This window comes from Somniosus microcephalus, chromosome 14 (genome assembly GCF_052327205.1).
Source record: "Somniosus microcephalus isolate GS21.2 chromosome 14, FLI_Smic_1.0, whole genome shotgun sequence".
NCBI classification, from domain to species: domain Eukaryota; kingdom Metazoa; phylum Chordata; class Chondrichthyes; order Squaliformes; family Somniosidae; genus Somniosus; species Somniosus microcephalus.
In genome coordinates, this window is record NC_141000.1 from 91,692,443 (window position 1) to 91,713,438 (window position 20,996).

The following is a 20,996-nucleotide window of genomic DNA, read 5'->3' on the forward strand; positions in this document are numbered from 1 at the left end:
ACTCAATTGTATTGGCACTCCGAACCTTGGCACGATATCCTTCAGTATTATTTTGCACACAGTCTTTGCGGTATTGTTCCTTGTTGGGAAGGCTTCTATCCATTTACTAAATACATCAATGATAACTAGTACATATTTATATCCGTAAGCTGATTCTAATTGTACAAAATCTAACTGTAGTATTTGAAAAGGACCGTCTGGGATAGGAGTTGTTGCTGTTATGGTTGGTGTGGATTTTCCCGGGTTGTGTTGCTGGCATATCAGACAGTGATCAATTGTCTGCTGTGCCACTTTTCCCCAATTTGGGTTGTACCAAGAATTTTCCAATTGTTTTACCATAGGGTACTTTCCTCCGTGGAATAGTGTGTGACACGTATGCACTATCCAGGGGAGTATAGAATTTGGAGCAACTATCCTTCCCTTCGGGTCTGCATATAGTTGTGTCAAAGGATCTTTTTTACAATTTTCTTTTATCCACTTTTGTTTTTCATTTCCAGGAGCGTCCTCCTGGTGCTTTTGTACATCTTCCAACGATGGCGCACAAGAAGGATACTTCCCTCCCTCCTTTTGTTCCAACTGGGGCATTTGTTTTTGGTCCTCATACATAGCGGCATATTTTGCTGCTTCGTCTGCCATTCTATTCCCCTCAGCAACCTGTGTATGTAACCGTGTGTGTGCCTGGCATTTTACTATGGCTAATTCCCTGGGTAGTAATACTGCCTGCATCAATCTTTCTACCTGTACTTGGTTCGATATGGGAGTCCCGGATGTGGTCAGAAAACCCCTCCTTTTCCATATTATTCCGAAATCATGCGCTACTCCGAAGGCATATCTCGAGTCCGTATAAATATTTACTTTCATCCCTTCTGATAATTCGCATGCTCTTGCTAGTGCGTGTAATTCTGCTTTCTGTGCTGACCAATGATTTGGAAGTTTACCTGATTCTACCACATTTGGTGATTCTATAATTGCGTATCCTATCTGTCCTTCACCTGTATTTGATCTAGAGGCCGATCCGTCCACAATGTATTCATGGTCTGGGGTATTCAAAGGCACGTCCTTTAAATCAGATCTGATTATTGTTGAGTCTGTGTGTCCCAGTTATGCTTATTATAAATCACTGGACACAGACAACAAGAATAACTTTAACAGGTCTTTACTATTCGGAGGTCAGGGCTGAACTGCCCAGTAAATCACTACACAACGCTTATATACCGGTGTGGTCACCACCGGTATTACAGTATACAGCAGCCAAGAGAAAGTAGTACATCTCTTAAGGTAGTTCTCTTAAGGTGGAACAGGTTACATACACCACAATCCTCCCTTTTTAGCTTAACAGTGTATATCCCCATTTAACATAACATAATAACATATATATATATATACAACTTCATGCAAAACAGTTCAAAGATTCAGTCTCTGAGGAGGCCTCCTGATCCGAGTTGGATAACGCCTTTCAGGGATCTCTGATTCTCGTTGCTGGGGTGACTCATCTAGTTGATCTCTTATGGATTGGACATCATCATCAGGTACATTCACTTCTGAGGTAGATGCTTCAGGTTCACTAACTTCTTCCACGGTTGTCTCTGCCGTAACCATGGGTTCGACCCTTGTTCTCGATTCTACCAGTTGGTCAGCATGACGTTGTATTACATTTTCACCAATATCTACCGTGTACATCAGGGGTCCTTGTCTGGCCTGAATTGTTCCAGATTGCCATTTCTCATTTTTATAGTCCCGGGCTAACACTGGTTGTCCTATTTCGAAACTCCGAGTGGTCTTGTTATTTATATGCTGGAACTGTTTGTTTTCGACTTCCCTCCGCACATTTGGTTTTAACAAGTCCAACCTGGACCGCAACCTCCTGTTATAGAACATCATGGCAGGACTTTGGTTTGTCACTGCATGAGTGGCGTTTCGATATGCCAGTAGGAAATTGTCCACCTTGTGTTGTAGTGGAATCTGATCTTCGCTCATGGCCTTTATTGCTTTTTTGAACGTTTGTACAAATCTCTCGGCCAACCCGTTTGTAGCCGGATGGTATGGGGCAGAGGTATAATGTTTCACCCCATTCTTCTTCATGAATTTCTGGAATTCTTCTGACACGAACTGCGGTCCGTTGTCTGAACATATTTGTTCTGGCAATCCATTTCTTGCAAATATCATTCTTAGCACCGCAATCGTCTTTTCCGAGGTAGTGGTAGTCATCTTAATCACTTCTGGCCATTTAGAATGTGCGTCCACCACAATTAAAAACATGGAGTCCATGAATGGACCAGCAAAGTCAATATGTACACGTTGCCATGGGGTTGAAGGCCATTCCCATGGATGCAGCGGTGCAATCGGAGGTGCGTTTTGAACTTTTTGGCACCCTGAGCAGCTTTTCATCAGATCCTCTATCTGTTGGTCGATACCCGGCCACCACACATAAGCCCTAGCAAGGCTTTTCATCTTGACTCCCCCCAGATGACCTTCATGCAGTTCCTTTAGAACTCTCTCTCTTAACTTAGGAGGAATAATCACCCTTGTTCCATACATCAATGTTCCTTGACAGACGGACAGCTGTTCTCGTCTTGCTGAGAGTGCCGGTAACAGTGGATCACCATGTGCTGGCCATCTCTTCACTGTCAATTCGTAGACCCGGGACAGTGTCGGGTCGTTCCTGGTTTCTCTTTCAATACTTGCATTGGTGACTGGTAAACATTCGATGATGGTCGAGTGAAATAACTCAACAGGGTCAACCGTCGGTGCCTCCTCCGCTGTAGGTAGTGGCAGGCGCGACAGCCCATTAGCATTACCATGCTGCTTTGTACCTTTGAATTCAATCTGATATTGATGTGCCCCTAGGAAAAGGGACCATCTCTGGAGCCTCTGTGCTGTCATCACCGAAACACCCTTCTTAGGGTTAAAAATGGATACCAATGGCTGGTGGTCTGTCAGTAGCGTAAACTTTTGGCCCTGCAGGTAATGATTAAACTTCTTTACTCCCCACACAAGGCTGAGAGCCTCCCTATCTATCTGAGCATAGTTGCGCTCAGCGGAGGTCAATGATCTGGATGCGAACGCGACTGGCCTCTCCAAGCCATTTGGCAACTTGTGTGAGAGTACTGCCCCAATACCATATGGAGAAGCATCACAAGCCAAACGAATAGGCAGCGTTGGGTTGAAGTGAGCCAACACTTCCTTTGAGGTGATCAATGCCTTGCTTTTGCGAAAGGCCCTCTTACAGTCCTCGCTCCACTTCCATGGTACTCCCTTCTGCAAAAGAGCATTCAGCGGGTGCAGCACCGTGGATAAATTTGGCAGAAACTTATGGTAATAGTTAATCAACCCTAGGAACGACCTCAACTGGGATACATTATCTGGAGCGGGAGCCTTCACAACAGCTTCGATCTTGTCAGGAGACTTATGAAGCCCCTCCTGGTCAATGACATGACCACAGTACGAGATCCGCTTCTGAAAGAACTCACATTTCTGGCGATTAACTCGAAGTCCATATTCTTTCAATCTGGTGAGCACCAGTTCCAAATTTGCAAGGTGTTCCTCATCATCATCTCCTGTAATCAGAATATCGTCCAGGTAACATTGTGTGTCTGGAATTCCCTGTAATACCTGCTCCATGGCCCTCTGCCAAATTGCTGGAGCCAATGCCACTCCAAAAACCAGTCTATTATACCGATACAAGCCTCTATGCGTGTTGATCGTGAGATACTGGCGTGACTCTTCCTCAACTTCCATCTGTCAGTACGCCTGCGCCAGGTCTATCTTGGTGAAGTGTTTCCCGCCAGACAACGAAGCGAAGTTATCCTCAATCCGCGGAAGCGGATATTGCACCGTGTGAAGCACCGGATTAACAGTGATCTTGAAATCTCCACAGATGCGAACGTTCCCCGGTTCCTCCGGCTTGTTGCTCGATGAACGCTTCATGACGGGAACAATGGGCGTGGCCCACTCACTCCAGTCCACCTTAGACAGTACTCCTGAACGTTCTAGCCCTTCCAGCTCAGCTTCCACAGCAGGTCGTATCGCATAAGGTACCGGTCTGGCTTTGAAAAACTTCGGGTTTGCATGTTCTTCAACCTTGATGTTTGCCGTAATTCCTCTCAGTGTTCCCAGTCCCTGTTGGAACACCTCTTTAGCATCGTCCAATATTCTGGACAATCGTTTAGGTTTGACATCTTTTTTACCGGAATCTACCGTTAGTGCTTTTAAGGAATGCCAGTCCATATTTATTCTCCTGATCCACTCCCGTCCCAGTAGTGGTGGACCTCCCTCAGGGAGCAGATATAAGTCCATTCCTCGGCTTTCTTTGCCCTTGTGGACCACCTTTACCTCTATCTTTCCGATGGGGTATACTCTTTGCCCCGTGTATGTTTTCAATACAATCTCCGTATCCCGTAGGGGAATATGTGGGAATAACCTTTTGTAGTCTTGCTTATTCATGACCGTCAATGCCGATCCAGTGTCCAATTCCATCTTCACTTGGACTCCTGCTATCTGAAGTGTGACCCAGATAGTTTGGAGGTCTGCTTCATTACCCACATTGTGTACTCTTAGACAACCCAGTTCCTTACTGCTGGAGTCTGAATCTGACTTCTGTTCATCCGAACTGTTCTCTGTCACCTTGTGTACCTTTCTGCACTTTTCCTGCGGTGACTTTTTGTTGCTGGTCTTCTTTCCTGACCGGCATACTTTAGCTATGTGACCAAGCCTGCCACATTTTCTGCAATCCTGATTTTTGAACCAGCATTGGTTCTGATCGTGCGTTGTCTTTCCACAATGATAACACTTTACTGCACCCAAGGCCATTTGATTGGTGCTGAGTTCCGATGACCTTAGCTGCATTTCCGCAGTGCCTCTCGCTGCAGCTTCGTGCGATGCTGCAATAGTGACAGCTTTATCAAGCGTAAGATCATTCTCCTCTAGCAGTCGCTTTTGTGTTCCTTCTTTTAACAATCCACACACAAATTTATCTCTCAGCGCATCTGCTAGTCCTGTTCCAAACTGACAGTACTTTGATAGCTTACGCAGTTCAATTAAGAATTCAGCGTTGCTTTCTTCTTTCAGCTGCGTTCTTCTGTAAAATTTAAATCGTTCCGCTATCAGCAGCGGCGTGGGGTTTAAATGATTTTTCAGGACAGTAACAATATTCGCGAAAGTCTGATCCGCCGGTTTATCTGGTGATACAAGGTGCTTCAATAGCCCGTACGTCTTCGCACCCATTGAGTTTAATAAGGTTAGTGCTTTCTTATCATCTGGTACCTCATTTGCTTTACAATAAACTTCCATGCGTTCTACATACGTGGCCCAATCTTCGACATCGCTATCAAAAGCATTGATGTTACCATGTTTAGGCATCCTTGCAAGTTTCTTTAAATTTTCTTTTTCCCAAAATGGCGGCTTCCCGCGCTTGTCTTCTTCCCCCACCTACTAAAATGGCGGCTTCCCGCGCTTGGCGGTTTTTCCCGCGCTCGTCTTCTTCCCCCGCCGACTACAATGGCGGCTTCCCGCGTTTGCCTTCTTCCCCCGCTGGCTGCAATGGCGATTGCCGTGCTGCTGCCGTTCTCGCCTCCCCAGCGGTTCTCAATTCCCCGACGCTGCTTTTTTGCTCCCCCGCGGTTCCCGTGGCATTCACGCTTCCCCTGCTGTTGCGCCTCTCAGCCCCGCTTGCAGGCCGGTCCTTTACACCGGCTGCGGTTGAGTTCTCCGCGGTTCTCGTGGCCTTAACGCTACCCCAGTCGCTGCGCCTCTCGGCCCCGATTGCAGCCCGGCCCTTTTCACCGGCCGCAGTCGAGTTCTCCGCCCTTTTTCCTCCGTTTTCCCTCCCCTACTCCACAGCCAACGCGGCCGACTTTCTGCTCGTGTTGCTGGTCGGCTTACCCACCACCGTGGTAGAAGGGATGATCACTGCCTGTCGCTGATGGAGGGCTTCGTGGTCAGAAGTTTTCTTTTTTTTTTTTCTTTTTTTTTTCCCGGGTTCTCGATGCCTCCCGTGCGATGTGGTGCTCAGCAGGATGATGAGGGCGGATGCCTCTTCTCGACGCCCGTTCTGAGGACGAAGCTGCCTTGGATGTAAAACTGCCGCAGGGTAAGATCAGACTCGTCTCCACTGTTGAGTCTGTGTGTCCCAGTTATGCTTATTATAAATCACTGGACACAGACAACAAGAATAACTTTAACAGGTCTTTACTATTCGGAGGTCAGGGCTGAACTGCCCAGCAAATCACTACACAACGTTTATATACCAGTGTGGTCACCACCGGTATTACAGTATACAGCAGCCAAGAGAAAGTAGTACATCTCTTAAGGTAGTTCTCTTAAGGTGGAACAGGTTACATACACCACAATTATTGTTTGGGTCTCAATTTTTGTCACCTACATGTTCTATGGGTAGTTGTAAGAATTTGGCTGGGTTTATGTTTTTTGCAAAGTTGAAGGTCAACAAGGGATTCTGTATTAACTTAATCTCGTATCTACTTATCCTTGCCGACGTCATGTGCTGTGTGGATAATTTGTTCAGTAATGATTGTAAGGCATGACTGCTATAGATCTCCACCTTTGAGTGTAAGGTAATAGTTTCTGCTGAGGTCACTGCATGGTAGGCTGAAGCTATGTCCTGTAGACATCTAAGGAGGGCTCTCTCTACTGGGCCTAGGCTAGTGGAGAAGTAAGCCACCGGTCTCTGCCTGTCTCCATGTTCCTGAGTTAGGACTGAATGTGAGCATCCATCGGTAGCAGTCACATACAACCTAAATGGTCTATCATACATTGGTCTTCCTAAGGGCAGGGCCTCTTTAAGGCTTGTTTTAAAGAATTAAACGCATCTCTTTGTGCTTCTGATAGAACAAACGGTTCTCTAACCTGTGATCCTGTTAGTATAGTTAGGGGCTTTGTATGTTTAGTGATTTCTGGTATCCATTGCCTGCAGAAATTTATTAATCCTAAAAATGCTCGTATCCCTCTTTTAGTGGTAGGTTCCGGATATTGGGATATTGTTTGGGTCCTTTCCGAGAGCAGGACTTTTTCATCTGGTGTCAGAATGTGCCCTAAATACGTGACACGCTTCTTGCAAAATTGGATTTTTGCTTTTGATACTACATACCCTTCCCTTGACAAATGGTTCAAAATGAATTTTGTATCCATTTGACAATCCGTCTCTGTGGGTGATGCAATAAGCAAGTCGTCCACGTATTTGTTGTATCCGTGTGTTAATAGAGACACTGAAGGCAGGAGTTGGTTTACAGGTGTTTACTGGACAAAGTCTGGAGGTGAACTAACTGATACAACACAATATACAGGCTTATATAGCCCGAGTGGCCATTACCGGCATTACAGTACACAGGGGGCTCTTAAAGGCACATACACTACAATTCCTCCCCTTTTAGCCAACCAGTACATAATGTTTTAAGTAATCATTAATTACATGTTACAAGAACAATAATCTACACATTGCTGCAGTTAATCAATTATAAGTCAGTCTCTCTGGAGGCTTCCTGACTCGGTCCGGATAACGCCTCGGTGGTGTAGTAGTTTCTGGTGGTGTAGTAGGTTCTTTTGGCAAGGCTGATTCGGCTTGAATGCCAGTGTCGGGTTCATCTGGTTCCAGTATCACCGGATCGGAGGTAGATACTATGGGTATCTCTACTTCATCATTAGGCGTATAGAGTTGTGGTGTAGGTTGTCCCTTTTTGGATGACTCTATGATCTGGTCAGCATGGCACCTTATTATGCTTTCTCCAATGTCCACGGTATACATCAGCGGCCCTAGTCGTGTGCAAATAGTTCCAGGCTGCCATTTCTCGGTACGGTAGTCCCGGGCCAAAACTTGTTGACCTATCTGGAAGGTTCTAGTTGGCCTTTCATTCATGCCTTGAAATTGCCGGTTCTCCACGTCCCTTCTGATGTTTGGCTTGATCAAATCCAGCCGGCATCTTAGGCTTCTATTGAAGAACATCATGGCGGGAGTTTGGTTTGTAACCATATGTGTTGCATTCCTGTATGCAAACAAGAAGTTATCTACCTTATGCTGAAGTTTTATGTCTTCATTGCCCATGGCTTTATGGCCTTCTTGAAGGTCTGGACAAACCTTTCAGCTAATGGTATGGGGCGGACGTGTAGTGCTTAACCCCATTGTTTTTTAAGAACTTCCTGAATTCTTCGGACACAAATTGCGGTCCATTATCAGAACAGATCTGCCCAGGCAGCCCATTCCTGGCAAATATGGTCCTTAATACTGTGATGGTTTTTTCCGTGGTGGTGGAGGACATCTTTATTACCTCCGGCCACTTGGAGTGTGCATCAACCGCGATTAAGAACATTGAGTCCATAAATGGACCAGCAAAGTCGATGTGTACCCTTTGCCATGGAGATGAGGGCCACTCCCATGGATGTAGAGGGGCTTGTGGTGGGGCGTTTTGGACCTTCTGGCATCCTAGGCAGCTCTTGGTCATTTCTTCGATGTCTCCATCGATACCTGGCCACCATACAAACGCCCTGGCTAGGTTCTTCATTTTCACTCCACCCAGATGCCCCTCGTGAAGCTCCTTTAGCACTTTATCCTGGAGTTTGGGTGGAATCACCACTCTGGATCCACACATCAAGGTTCCTCGGCACACTGACAGCTGTTCTCTTCTTTGCGAGAATGCTGGCAACAGTGGTTCGCCATGTGCTGGCCATCCCTTCACCGTTAAATCGTAGACTCCTGAGAGAGTCGGGTCATTTCTCGTTTCCTTTTCAATGGCAGAATTTGTTACTGGTAGACATTCCACTATGGTTGAGTGGAACATCTCCACTGGGTCTACTGTAGGTGCCTCTTCTACCGTTGGCAACGGTAGGCACGATAAACTGTCAGCATTCCCATGCTGTTTTGATCCTTTGTATTCTATGTCATATTGGTGTGCCCCTAGGAAAAGGGACCACCTCTGTAGCCTTTGCGCTGTCATAATGGGAACACACTTTTTAGGGTTGAATATGGAGACGAGGGGTTGATGGTCAGTCAACAAGGTAAATTTTTGTCCGTGTAGGTAATGGTTGAATTTCTTCACTCCCCATACCAGGCTGAGTGCTTCCCTGTCGATCTGGGCATAGTTACGCTCAGCTGAGTTCAATGAGCGTGACGCAAAAGCTATCGGCCGTTCTGAGCCATCAGGGAATCTATGTGATAATACCGCTCCTACGCCGTAAGGGGATGCATCGCACGCCAGTCTGATTGGCAGTGATGGGTTGTAATGAGCCAAAACTTCCTTGGACGTGATCAAGCCTTTACATTTATGGAAGGCACGTTTACAGTCCTCGCTCCATTCCCAAATTACTCCCGTTTGTAGCAGTTCATTAAGAGGGTGCAGAACAGTTGACAAGTTTGGTAAAAATTTATGGTAGTAATTTATCAATCCCAGGAACGACCTTAATTGTGAGACATTTTCAGGTGCTGGTGCTTTTATTACCGCTTCAATTTTCTCAGGGGACTCATGCAACCCTTCTTCATTAATTATGTGGCCACAATATGATATTTGTTTCTGGAAAAATTCGCACTTGGGGCGGTTTGCTCGTAGGCCCCGTTCTCTCAGCCTAGTGAGCACCTTCTCCAAATTGGCAAGGTGTTCATTGTCGTTTTCTCCTGTTACAAGGATGTCGTCTAGGTAGCATTGAGTACCAGGAATCCCTTGCAGGACTTGTTCCATAGCTCTTTGCCAGATAGCTGGAGCTGATGCTATTCCGAAAACCAGTCGATTGTACTGGTACAGGCCTTTGTGTGTGTTTATTGTGAGATACTTTTTAGAGGCCTCCTCAACCTCCATCTGTAGATATGCCTGTGCCAAGACAATTTTTGTGAAACGTTTCCCTCCAGATAGTGAGGCGAAAATATCTTCTATCCTCGGAAGAGGATACTGTACCGTGTGAAGGACCGGGTTTACAGTCACCTTGAAGTCTCCACAGATGCGAATTTTTCTCTGTTCTTCAGATTTATCATTATTCGACGTTTTCTTCATGACCGGGACGATGGGTGTTGCCCACTCGCTCCAATCTATCTTGGATAATACGCCTGCCTTCTCCAAATTCTCCAGCTCTGCCTCGACTGCTGGACGAATTGCGTATGGCACCGGCCTTGCCTTAAAAAACTTGGGAATTGCCGCATCTTCCACTTTTATTGAGGCGGTGATGCCTTTCAAGGTTCCTAGTTTCTCTTGAAACACTTCCTTGGCGTTGGCCAAGATGTCTTTTAATCGTTCAGGTATGACGTCATCATCATTTTTTTTCTTACTGGTCACCGTCAGTGCCTGAATGGAGTGCCAGTCCAAACGTATCTTCCTGATCCATTCACGTCCCAACAGCGGTGGACCACCATCTTGCAGAACGTATAAATACAACTTCTGTATTTTCTTGCCGTTGTATACAACAGGCACCTTTATTTTCCCTTTGGGGTATACTTTCTGCCCCATATATGTTTTCAAGATAATGGATGTGTCTTTCAAAGGTATATGCGGAAATAGCCGCTCGTAATCCCGTCGACTTATGACGGTCAGAGCTGATCCTGTATCTAGCTCCATTTTAACTGGGGACCCCGCTATCATGAGGGTAACCCAAATGGTCTGGTAATCTTCTTTGGCAATTACATTATGTAATTTGAGAGAGCTTAGTCTCTTGCTTCCGCAGTCGCTTTCGCTCTTCTGGTCTTCGGAGCAACTGTCCGTCATCATTTGTACCTTTCTGTACTTTTCCTTATTGATTTTTTTTCTGTCAGTGGATTTTTTGTTTCCAGATCGGCATACACGTGTAATGTGTCCCATCTTTCCGCATTGCCTGCATGCTTTGTCCTTGAACCAGCAGTCCCTCTGGTCATGGGTGGATCTGCCGCAGCGATAACATCTCTCGAAACCCCGTGTCATTTCATGGGTGCCGAAGTCCTGTGGCTTTTGCTGTATCTCTGCAGCTCCTCTTGCACTGAAAGCCTTGTCCAGTGTCAAATCTTTCTCAGAAAGTAACCTTTTTTGTGTTCCTTCACTTAGGAGACCGCAGACGAATTTGTCTCGTAGAGAATCTGCCAGTCCTGCCCCGAATTGGCAGTGTAGGGTATCAACAATCTCCTTAAAATTCTTGTCCATCGGTTTGGCTGGAGTGATTAAGTTTCGTAACAGCCTGTATGCCTTTGCGCCCATTAGATTTAGAAGTACTGACGCCTTTTTATCATTTTCTATTCCATTTGCTGTGCAATATACCTCCACTCTTTCCACATATGTGGTCCAATCCTCTATATCGTTATCAAAAGCATCAATATTGCCAGCCTTAGGCATCCTGGAAAAAAATGGCGCTTCCCGCGCTTTCCTTTTTTTTTCCTGCAGAAAAAATATGGCTCTTCCCGCGCTTTCCCGCCGCTGCTGCTGCTGACAACGCTGTTTCCCGCGTTTTTTTTTTACAGGTGGAGACTCGTTCCCGCCGGACTCTCTGGGACTTTTCCCCGCCCTGCTAGGTCCGAACGCCGACCTGCTTTGCAGCGCCGGCCGTCTCCCGACTGCTCACCCCGTCTGTTTCTGTTTGCCTCCGCCTTCGCTGCAGAGCCAGCCGATGGAGCCCCAGCCCACCGCCCAGGAAGGATTATTGCAGTACCTGCCACCAGCTCGGCTAGCTGGTGAAACCACAGTTTTTTTTTCTTGCTTTTCTTCGACTTTGGATGTCTGAGGAATCGATGTCCTTGAGGTGCCGCCAAATTGGCGGTAAGTCTGTTTCCAATTCGTCACCACTGTTGTATCCGTGTGTTAATAGAGACACTGAAGGCAGGAGTTGGTTTACAGGTGTTTACTGGACAAAGTCTGGAGGTGAACTAACTGATACAACACAATATACAGGCTTATATAGCCCGAGTGGCCATTACCAGCATTACAGTACACAGGGGGCTCTTAAAGGCACATACACTACAGTATTATACAAGAGTTGAACCTCCTGGTAGTTGCAAAGGGGCCAAACATTTGTGCAGTTCCCTTGAAAAGACGGTCGGAGAATCAACGAAACCTTGTGGTAATCGTGGCCAAGTATACTGTTGGCCCTCAAAAGAGAAGGCGAACAAGTACTGTGAATCCACATGGATTGGAATCGCGTAAAAAGCATTTTTTAGATCAATAACCGTATATCTTTCAACCTTCGGGGGAATAGAAGCCATAATAGTGGATGGGTCCAGGACTAATGGAAACATTGGAACAACTACTTCATTTACGGCCCTTAAATCATGTACTAATCTCCAATCATTATTTTGCTTAGGAACTAGAAATATAGGTGTGTTGCACGGCGAGGAGGTGGGTACTAAAATTCCTTGTTGTACATAATCCTTCAGCATTGGTCTAATGCCATTTCTAGCCTGCAGTTTCATCGGGTACTGTGGAATGGCTGGCAATCTAGTCCCTGGCTTTAATTGGACTCTGTATGATTCAGCGTTTTTAGCGAATCCTACTTGGTTAGGATGTATTGCCCATACAGCAGGATCTATTCCCTCTGTCAGGTTCCTATTAACCCCCTCTTCCATTTTTAAGGGAACCGTGGATCGATCCGGGTAATGAGGATCGATGCCAGGAGTAGGGGCCAATCGCATAACCAAGCGAAAGTGTGCTCATCTAGCCGGTGAAATCCTGGTTCAGCATCGATTGGTAGTTTCGACAGAACTCTTTGAGCCATCGGCCCGAGATCTTTAGCCGAAAAACCTAGGTTGACATGCAGGGTGATATGGGGGGCCCTATTACAATCTTGTTGGTAAAGACTCGTATCTCCGGATGCTAGCTGAACCCAGGCGGCAGTTCCCTCCCTTCCCGCAAAGTATCCCCAGACTTCAAGAGTATGCTGTGTCCCAATAAAAGGTTTGAAAAAATCTTCCAGAACCTGATCCTTCCCAGTTTTATCATATGCTAGCGTACAATGTAAAGGTGATCTCGGGTTTATTTGTTCCGTAAAAACTTGTGACTGATTAGTTTTACACCACAGTGATCCAAGGGACAGGACAAGCTTTTCTTTCTCATCTTCTCCAAAGTCCAAAGCCCACCATTGCGGAGAATACCTTTCCGTTTGGGAAAGCATAGGACTCCTTTCCTCCTGATCGATTGATAATCCTTCCTTATTACATTTAATCACTACACCCAATTTACACAATAGGTCCCGGCCGAGGACATTAAATTCTATATCCTTTGTTTTTAGGAATTGGGGGGGTGACGATGCCTGCTACTTCCACCTTTACTTCTTTTGAGATTTCATTAGTAACCATAGTTCCTGAGAAGCCCCAAAGATTTTTAACTTTTCCTGTGCCAGGGATATCCAAATCCTTCCCTGAGATGGATGAGTATGTGGCTCCGGTATCCACTAAAAAGGCCAAATCTTGTCCTTCGATCCGTAAAAATACATATGGCTCCAACTTGGCATTCGCCGTAAGTTGGGGAAATTGTTTGTCTATTAGTGACGCGGCGTCAGTATCACTCGAGGTTCCCGAGGGTGTGGGTTGTCAAAACTGATTATTATGGGGATACCACGCACCTCCCTCATAATGTGGGGTCGCCGGTGGTGGTGGGGGTGGCAGTGGACTGACCGCCGTTCCAACATTCCTGTCAAGATTGCCAGGCCTGATCATCCTGAGTGTAACCTCCTCTGCCCCTATGTCCGCCACGTCCTCTGAAACCTCCCCTGCCCCTGCCTCTCTGGCCTGGATTAAAACGTGGTCTTGCCCCTTGAAATGACCATTCGTTTTGTGGTCGGTGTTGAGTCTGTGTTTTCAGATGTAGTTATGCTGAATAACAGGACACAGACTACAGAAATAATTAAACAGGTCTTTAGTGATTGAGGGTCAAGGCTGAACTGGGATACAACTTTGCTCCGCAGGGTTTATATACCGGTGTGGTCACCACCGGTACTACAATGTACAGGAGCCATCAAAAAGTAGTCCATCACCTTAAGGTATCCTCTTAAGGTGGTACAGGTTACATACACTACAGTCGGGATGGGCAATTCCTTTGCCAATGATGAGGACTACCACAAGTAAAACATCCAGAGTTGGCTGGGGGAACCCATGCCGCATTCGGTAATGGAAAATGGCCTCCTAATGGGATCGTTTGTCCTGCTGACACTGGTGGGGTCGGTAAATTAGATAACCCGAGAAACGGATTATTTGATTTGTTGGGTAGCGGAGGGTGACTGTATGGTTGGGGAAGTGGTTGCCGAGGTGACTGCACCGACAGTGACTGTGCTGGTGAAGATGGTTGGGGTTGCTGTTGTTGCCGAGACTGAGCTGAAGCCAATAATCCCCTCAATTTTACCAACGTTTGAGTGATAATTTCATCATCCTCTGATGCTTCATCGTATGGCAGTTGTTCAAAAGCTTGTTTCATAGTTAACATATCCTGCTCTACTTTATCCGCAGCTGCCTTCGCGTCTTTAGCCGATTTCTCAGCCATCGGGTACATTCCTTCCTTTCGATCTTTTATACCTTTTTCTAATTTTTGTTTTTCACGATCTTGTTTCAGTTTTAAATTGTCGGCTTTACATTCTGCTTTAAGCCTGTCTGGGGATTTTTGCACACCAAATTCATCTTGCAATAATATTCCTTTTGCTCGGGCATTACTTTACCAGGAGGCAAATTGGGACTTTTGGACCCGATCATTGGGTTCTTTTGACCATTTTGCCAATACGTCCCATTCTTTTTGATTCAATTTCGGCGCTTTGCTTCTGAACTCGACTTGTTGTCTCTGTATTATATCCGGATCAAAGGTCCCTGTTTGTGGCCAGCCTGTCTTCCCTTTAGCCCATTTCTTACAATAGTTAATCACCATCTTTCCTTCGTTCTTATTTTGTTCAATTATTATATCCAACGGAGTTTTCGGACCCCCGATCTCCGTCAATTTACTATTTCCTGCCCCCATTTTCCCCACTCTTAGTACGTACTTGATTTAGTTCTCCGGACTCGAACCGGTTTAATGTGCCTAACCCTTTCCTCGAAGGACTCGAACCTTCTTTATTTATGGGACTCGAACCCAAAGGACTTTAACCTAACATTTAGTCTGACTTTGAGAAAGTGTTATCTCCCGAATTCCTACCTAAAGGATTCCGTCGGCACAAGGCCAAGATCACAAGCGAATGCGCCAAGTCACTTCGTAACAGACAAAGCAAAAAGGTAAAAATCTTACCTGTGGCCACTTAGTTGCTCAGTCGTCTGAAAGCGACTCGTCAGCCTAGACCGCAGTGATTTAGACCGAAGTGGTTTGGAATCCCATCCTCGTCGCCAGAATTGTTAACTCCTCGCCGTCAATGAGGAGGATCTACCCCTACCTTGGGGGATCAGGGTTCGCTGCTTTAGGAGACTAAACACGCCGGTCAGTCTATCACTTTCTCAGTAATACACAAAGTCAGAAACTGTAAAATAAGTAGTTTTATTAAGGTAATCCGGTACCTGGACTCACTCTGAGAAACCCTTTGTGTCTGCACACAAGTATGCCTTCCCAAGAGTGAGCCCCGAGACCCACGGAGCTACAACATTTATACATTTTCATACACTGCAAGTCATGGGAAAACAGGAAACTAGGCGATCACGTGTTCCGTGAGTTACTTGTTTTTTTACAGAGTTTTGCTTAAGTTTCACATTTTGTATAGACATAAGTGGGCGAACTTTCAACAGATAGTGACCATGAGACTGCTACACCAGTTATCTTATGTCACCTTGAGTGTGGTTAGGGAGTAGAACATTCTGCTCCTTCTGTTCCTTCTTATCTACTTCTACTGCATTCCAATAGTCCTGCATCAGTTTTTTTTACATTTAAACTTTTAACCCATGTCAACTAGTCCATCATGCCTTGCAAGGCATTTGTAAGGCAGTATATGATTAATCTAACTTATCAACGGATTTAAGGTTTTGGGCAAGAGATACAGGGGGGACGTGAGGAAAAAGTTTTTTACGCAGTGAGTGGTGAGGACCTAGAATTCGCTGCCGACGGAAGTGGTGGAAGTGGACACACTCAATATTTTCAAGGGGAGACTGGAAAGGCACTTGAGGGAAATAAACTTGCAGGGCTATGGGGATAGAGCTGGGGAATGGGACTGACTGGATTGCTCTACAGAGAGCCGGCATGGACTCGATGGGCTGAATGGCCTCCTTCTGTGCCATTATGACTCTATGACTATGTCATAGTGAAAGAGGAGGTAGTTGAGATACTGGATGGAATAAAAATTGATAAAGAGAAGGTACTAGAAAGGCTGGCTGTACTTAAAATAGATAAGTCACCAGGACCAGATGGGCTACATCCTAGGATGCTGAGGGAAGTTAAGGTGGAAATTGCGGCGGTATTGGCCATAATCTTCCAATCCTCCTTAGGTACAGGGGTGGTGACAGAGGACTAGAGAATTGCAAATGTTACACCCTTGTTAAAAAAAGGGTGTAAGGATAAACCCAGCAACTACAGGCCAGTCAGTTTAACCTCGGTAGTGGGGAAGCTTTTAGAAACGATAATCCGGGACAAAATTAACAGTCACTTGGACAAGTGTGGATTAATTGAGGAATGCCAGCATGGATTTGTTAAAGGCAAATCGTGTTTAACTAACTTGATTGAATTTTTTGATGAGGTAACAGAGAGGGTTGATGAGGGCAATGCAGTTGATGTGGTATACATAGACTTCCAAAAGGCATTTGATAAAGTGTCAGATAATAGGCTTGTCAGCAAAGTTGAAGCCCATGGAATAAAAGGGACAGTGGCAGCCTGGATACGAAATTGGTTAAGTGACAGGAAACAGAGAGTAGTGGTGAATGGTTGTTTTTCGAACTGGATGAAGGTATACAGTGGTGTTCCCCAGGGGTCGGTACTGGGACTATGATTCTATCCCATATGCATGGTGGGCCCTCATTGGCATTTCTGCCACCATGAGAGAACCCTTGTGGAAATAACTGCTGTGCATATTAATTTAAGGCAGTTCCATAAACCTTAGATTTCTGAATACATTGTTAGTTTTTTTAGTACTTAAAATCATTTTAATATTTTGTGATTGCCGGAAACTGGTTGAAACAGATCTAAAACAGCATTTACCCCTTTTTCTAAGGACATACATATGAAAGAAACACATCTACTTCATTCTTTATAATGACTCTCTGTGGGTGCAGCTCATGTGGCAGGTAATGTGCTATCGTCATTTCCCACGCATCCACAAATGCCACGTTGATGCCTGTGAACATCTTTCTCAGCACTAAATCAAGCTGATTGGAGTACCAGTCGCTGTTGTAGAAACTGACTTCCCGTGGAAGTGCCTGGACATTGGCAGTCTTTATTACAATCAGTGTATCTGGACTCCTATCCAGCAATCGTAGAATTGACCTCCGGATGTTCTGTAGCCTTCGGATGTATGGTTCTACTGGAAAAGTGTTGAAATGGCACCATATGGTGAAGGCTATAACTGTGCTCTTTCCTCCTTTAATTTCATCCAGTTTATTTGCAATGAATGGCAGGTCCTGACTCGAAATGGGATGGATTCGGATTGGTTTGCCATGGGGATAATATACCACCTTGATCTTGTTGTCCATATCCAAAGCGAGATGAGGGCCGGTCTTTTGAGAATTACCAAGATCAAACTTCCTGAGACCTAAAACAGATACCACATTATTCATGATGCTGTGTCATATTTATTGCAGATAATAATTAACAGGAATAAAGTAGGAAGGCATATCAATTGAACCTCAGGACATCAAAATGGAGCTACATCTCCCATCCTACTCTGCCCAGACCAAATCTGCTTCATACAACGATGGTAATGCCCTCACACCATGCTGCATCATTGTATCACCACAAGCACACTCACCCTGATGCTCTCGCTAGACACAGAAAAGACTTTCCAGCAGGTAGAATGTAACTTCCTACTCACCCTGCTCAAGCAAATGACCATTCATCATACATTCATATGACAAAGCAAAATTCTGTGCTCTTATCTATCAACTCCAGTGAGTAATAATGGCTTCATCTCCCGCATCTCCTCTCTACTAAGGGACTTTACAGTGATGCTGTACGACCTCCGTCTGTTCCGTAAAGGCATGCAAATAACATCCTCCTTAAAGATACCAATTTTCTGTATTTATTACAGAGGCTAAAGGAGAGATATTGGTTCCTGTCACTCCCGATTTCCTCATTTAACATTGCCTGTCAAGAACTCATCTCCACATTTATTTGTGATACACAGTGTGAACAAGAGACACTGTCCCTGTTTTAACTTTAATCCAAACCTTTTAATGTGGCTTTTGAGAGTTCTCTTCATAATCTATTATACGGAGATACAAGGAAAGATTCTAGGATTCTTCTTAATATTAATTTATCAAACACGCCCCCCTTGTAATTAAACTTATTTCTCAATCTGTCGATTACAGGCTCAGAATTATATCATTCCTGTAAGTCAGTTTTTACGTAGAATGAGGAGAAGCAATATAAACTAAATGGCACAAATTTAGAGAGGGTGCAGAAACAGAGACCTGGTGGTTCACATACACAAATCTTTCAAAGTGGCAGAACAGGTTGATAAAGCTGTTAAAAAAGCATACAGGATCCTTGGTTTTATAAACAGAGGCAGAGAGTACAAAAGCAAGGAAGTTATGCTAAACCTTTATAAAACACAGGTTAGGCCTCAGCTAGTGTATTGTGGCCAAAGAGGACAAGGGCAGCAAGTGCATGGGAACTTAGAAGTGTATCGCCGATCCTTCATCGTCGCTGGTTCAAAATCCTGGAACTCCCTACCTAACAGCACTGTGGGAGTACCTTCACCACACGGACTGCAGAGGTTCAAGAAGGTGGCTCACCACCACCTTCTCAAGGGCAATTAGGGATGGGCAATAAATGCTGGCCTCGCCAGCGACGCCTACATCCCCATAAACGAATATAAAAAAAAATTCTCGGCAGCACACTATAGGATGTCAAGACCTTTGAATGGGTATAGAGGAGATTTACAAGAATGGTACCAGGGACAGGGGACTTCAGTTATGTGGAAATACCAGAGAAGCTGGGATTGTTCTCCTTAGAGCAGAGACGGTTAAGGGGTAATTTATTAGAGGTGTTCAACATTATGACAGGTTTTGATAGGGTAAGTAAAGGGAAACTGTTTCCAATGGTGGATAGGTCGGTAACCAGTGGACACAGATTTAAAATAATTAGCAAAAGATCCAATGGGGAGATAAGGAGAATTTCCTTATGCAGTGAGTTGCTATGATTTGGAATGCATTGCCTGAAAAGGAGGTGGAAGCAGATTCAGTAGTAACTTTCAAAAGGGAATTGGATATATACTTGAAAAGGAACAATTTGCAGGGCTATAGGGAAAGAGTGGGGGATGTGGGACTAATTGGATAGCTCTTCCAATAAGTCAACACAGATAGGCCTACTGGTCTCCTCGTGTTTTGTAAGATTCTATGATTCTCTGGTAAAACTATGACAAAACATCATGGCAACAGGAACTGGTTTAGTCGGACAGGGAGTGCATATGCAAGATTTTGATAAGATATTGGTTGACATTGCCAGAGGGAAACTAACACGATCAGATCGGCCAGCTATTTTACACAATGCACGATTTCACTTTCCATTGAAGTCAATTTCCTAGCCGTGTGGATTAGGTTAAAATTATCCCCCATGTGTTGCCTTCAGGTGAAGCGGAGTTAGAAAGTGGGCGATAGTTTGACCAATGTGTGAAGAGCTAACTTAGCCCCCATTTTAAAGTCATACCTTCTATTTTTATAGAATACTTTCATTTGATATTAGTTATAAGCAAATTGCAAAACCTACAGCATTTTGGGAAGCGTAGAAATATAGGTGTTGGAGCATAAGACTTTCTCTACAGTAGAGGATGAGTTGCTGGGAGATGCAAAACTAAGGCTCTACAGCAGCATCATTTGTTGGAGGGTGTAATTACAGCGTAACACGTTTGCATAGGCAGTTTCTATTATATCTGTGAACACAGGAACTTATAATGGAAAAAAGTTGACACAGAAGTGTTACATAAATATGATAGCAGGAAGTAAGGTTTTATAGACAGGAAGTGCGCACAGATATATTGGGCTAGAAATTGGGCTCCTTTTTGTCTCCCGTTAGAGATGGGTTTGCAACTGGGCACGGTAATATCAATGCCTTCCACTAAATTCGGCAGGAGTTTTGCTGCGGTGGTAAGATGTTGCGCCGCGATCCCCTGCGCCTGGAGATCGTGACATCATTGCCGTGCACAGCACCCCAGATGAAAAATTCCCTCTCGCCCCCTGCTTGTGCGCCTGCCATTAACAATGACAGGTAGACGAGGCGTCTTTCAGTTGGATGTCCCCCGGACGAGCGCTATTTAAAGGCGTCCACATCCGGTTTAGTTTTCGTTGGCCAACAATGCTGCGTTGTTAGTTTCACATAGGCAAAGAGGCCTTTTGAGCGATTTGAACGATTTGCATTTTAACGATTGTTCTGGCACATAAAGATTCTTCAGTTTCATTGAGGGGAGATTTGAAAGTGCAATATTTGGATCCTTTCATGGGGGCTGTACTGGCACTGGACCTCGCCAGTCGGAGCCAACGTCGGAGGCAACTGAGGCATAGAGAAAGAGTGGAAAATGTGGCCAGAGGTAGGAGGGCCAACAGGGCTCTCAAGGAGGTGTCATCCGGAAATTTAGAAATTCTGTTTTTGATTCCAAAGTCTAACTCGTTAATGTAAATTGTGAACAGCAGTGGTCCCAGCACTGATCCTTGTGGAACACCACTACCCACCTTCTGCCACTATGAATAGCTACTCTTTACTCTGACTCTCTACTTTCTGTCCTAAAGCCAGCCAGCAATCCATTCTGTTACTTGTCCCCTGACTCTGCATTCTCTGACCTTGTTCATCAGTCTATTATGGGGTACCTTATCGAAGACTTTTTGAAAATCCAGATAAATTACATCTATTGCATTACCATTGTCTACTCTTTCTGTTACCTCTTCAAAAAATTCAATCAGGTTGATCAAGCAAGACTTTCCCTTTTGAAATCCATATTGACTATTC

The 20,996-nt window shown here is 45.0% G+C and overlaps 1 protein-coding gene across 1 annotated transcript in view; it reads right to left on the reverse strand.

The window, feature by feature from the left end:
- Positions 1 to 15,379: 15,379 nt before the first annotated feature.
- The window catches only part of LOC147107695 (NXPE family member 3-like), a 58,440-nt gene continuing 52,823 nt past the window's right edge, over positions 15,380 to 20,996 (reverse strand). Inside the window, exon 5 of the mRNA XM_086006920.1 lies at positions 15,380 to 17,589. Coding sequence (XP_085863046.1) covers positions 17,048 to 17,589 — 542 coding nt within the window. The 3' untranslated portion in view covers positions 15,380 to 17,047. The remainder of the gene's footprint in view (positions 17,590 to 20,996) is intronic.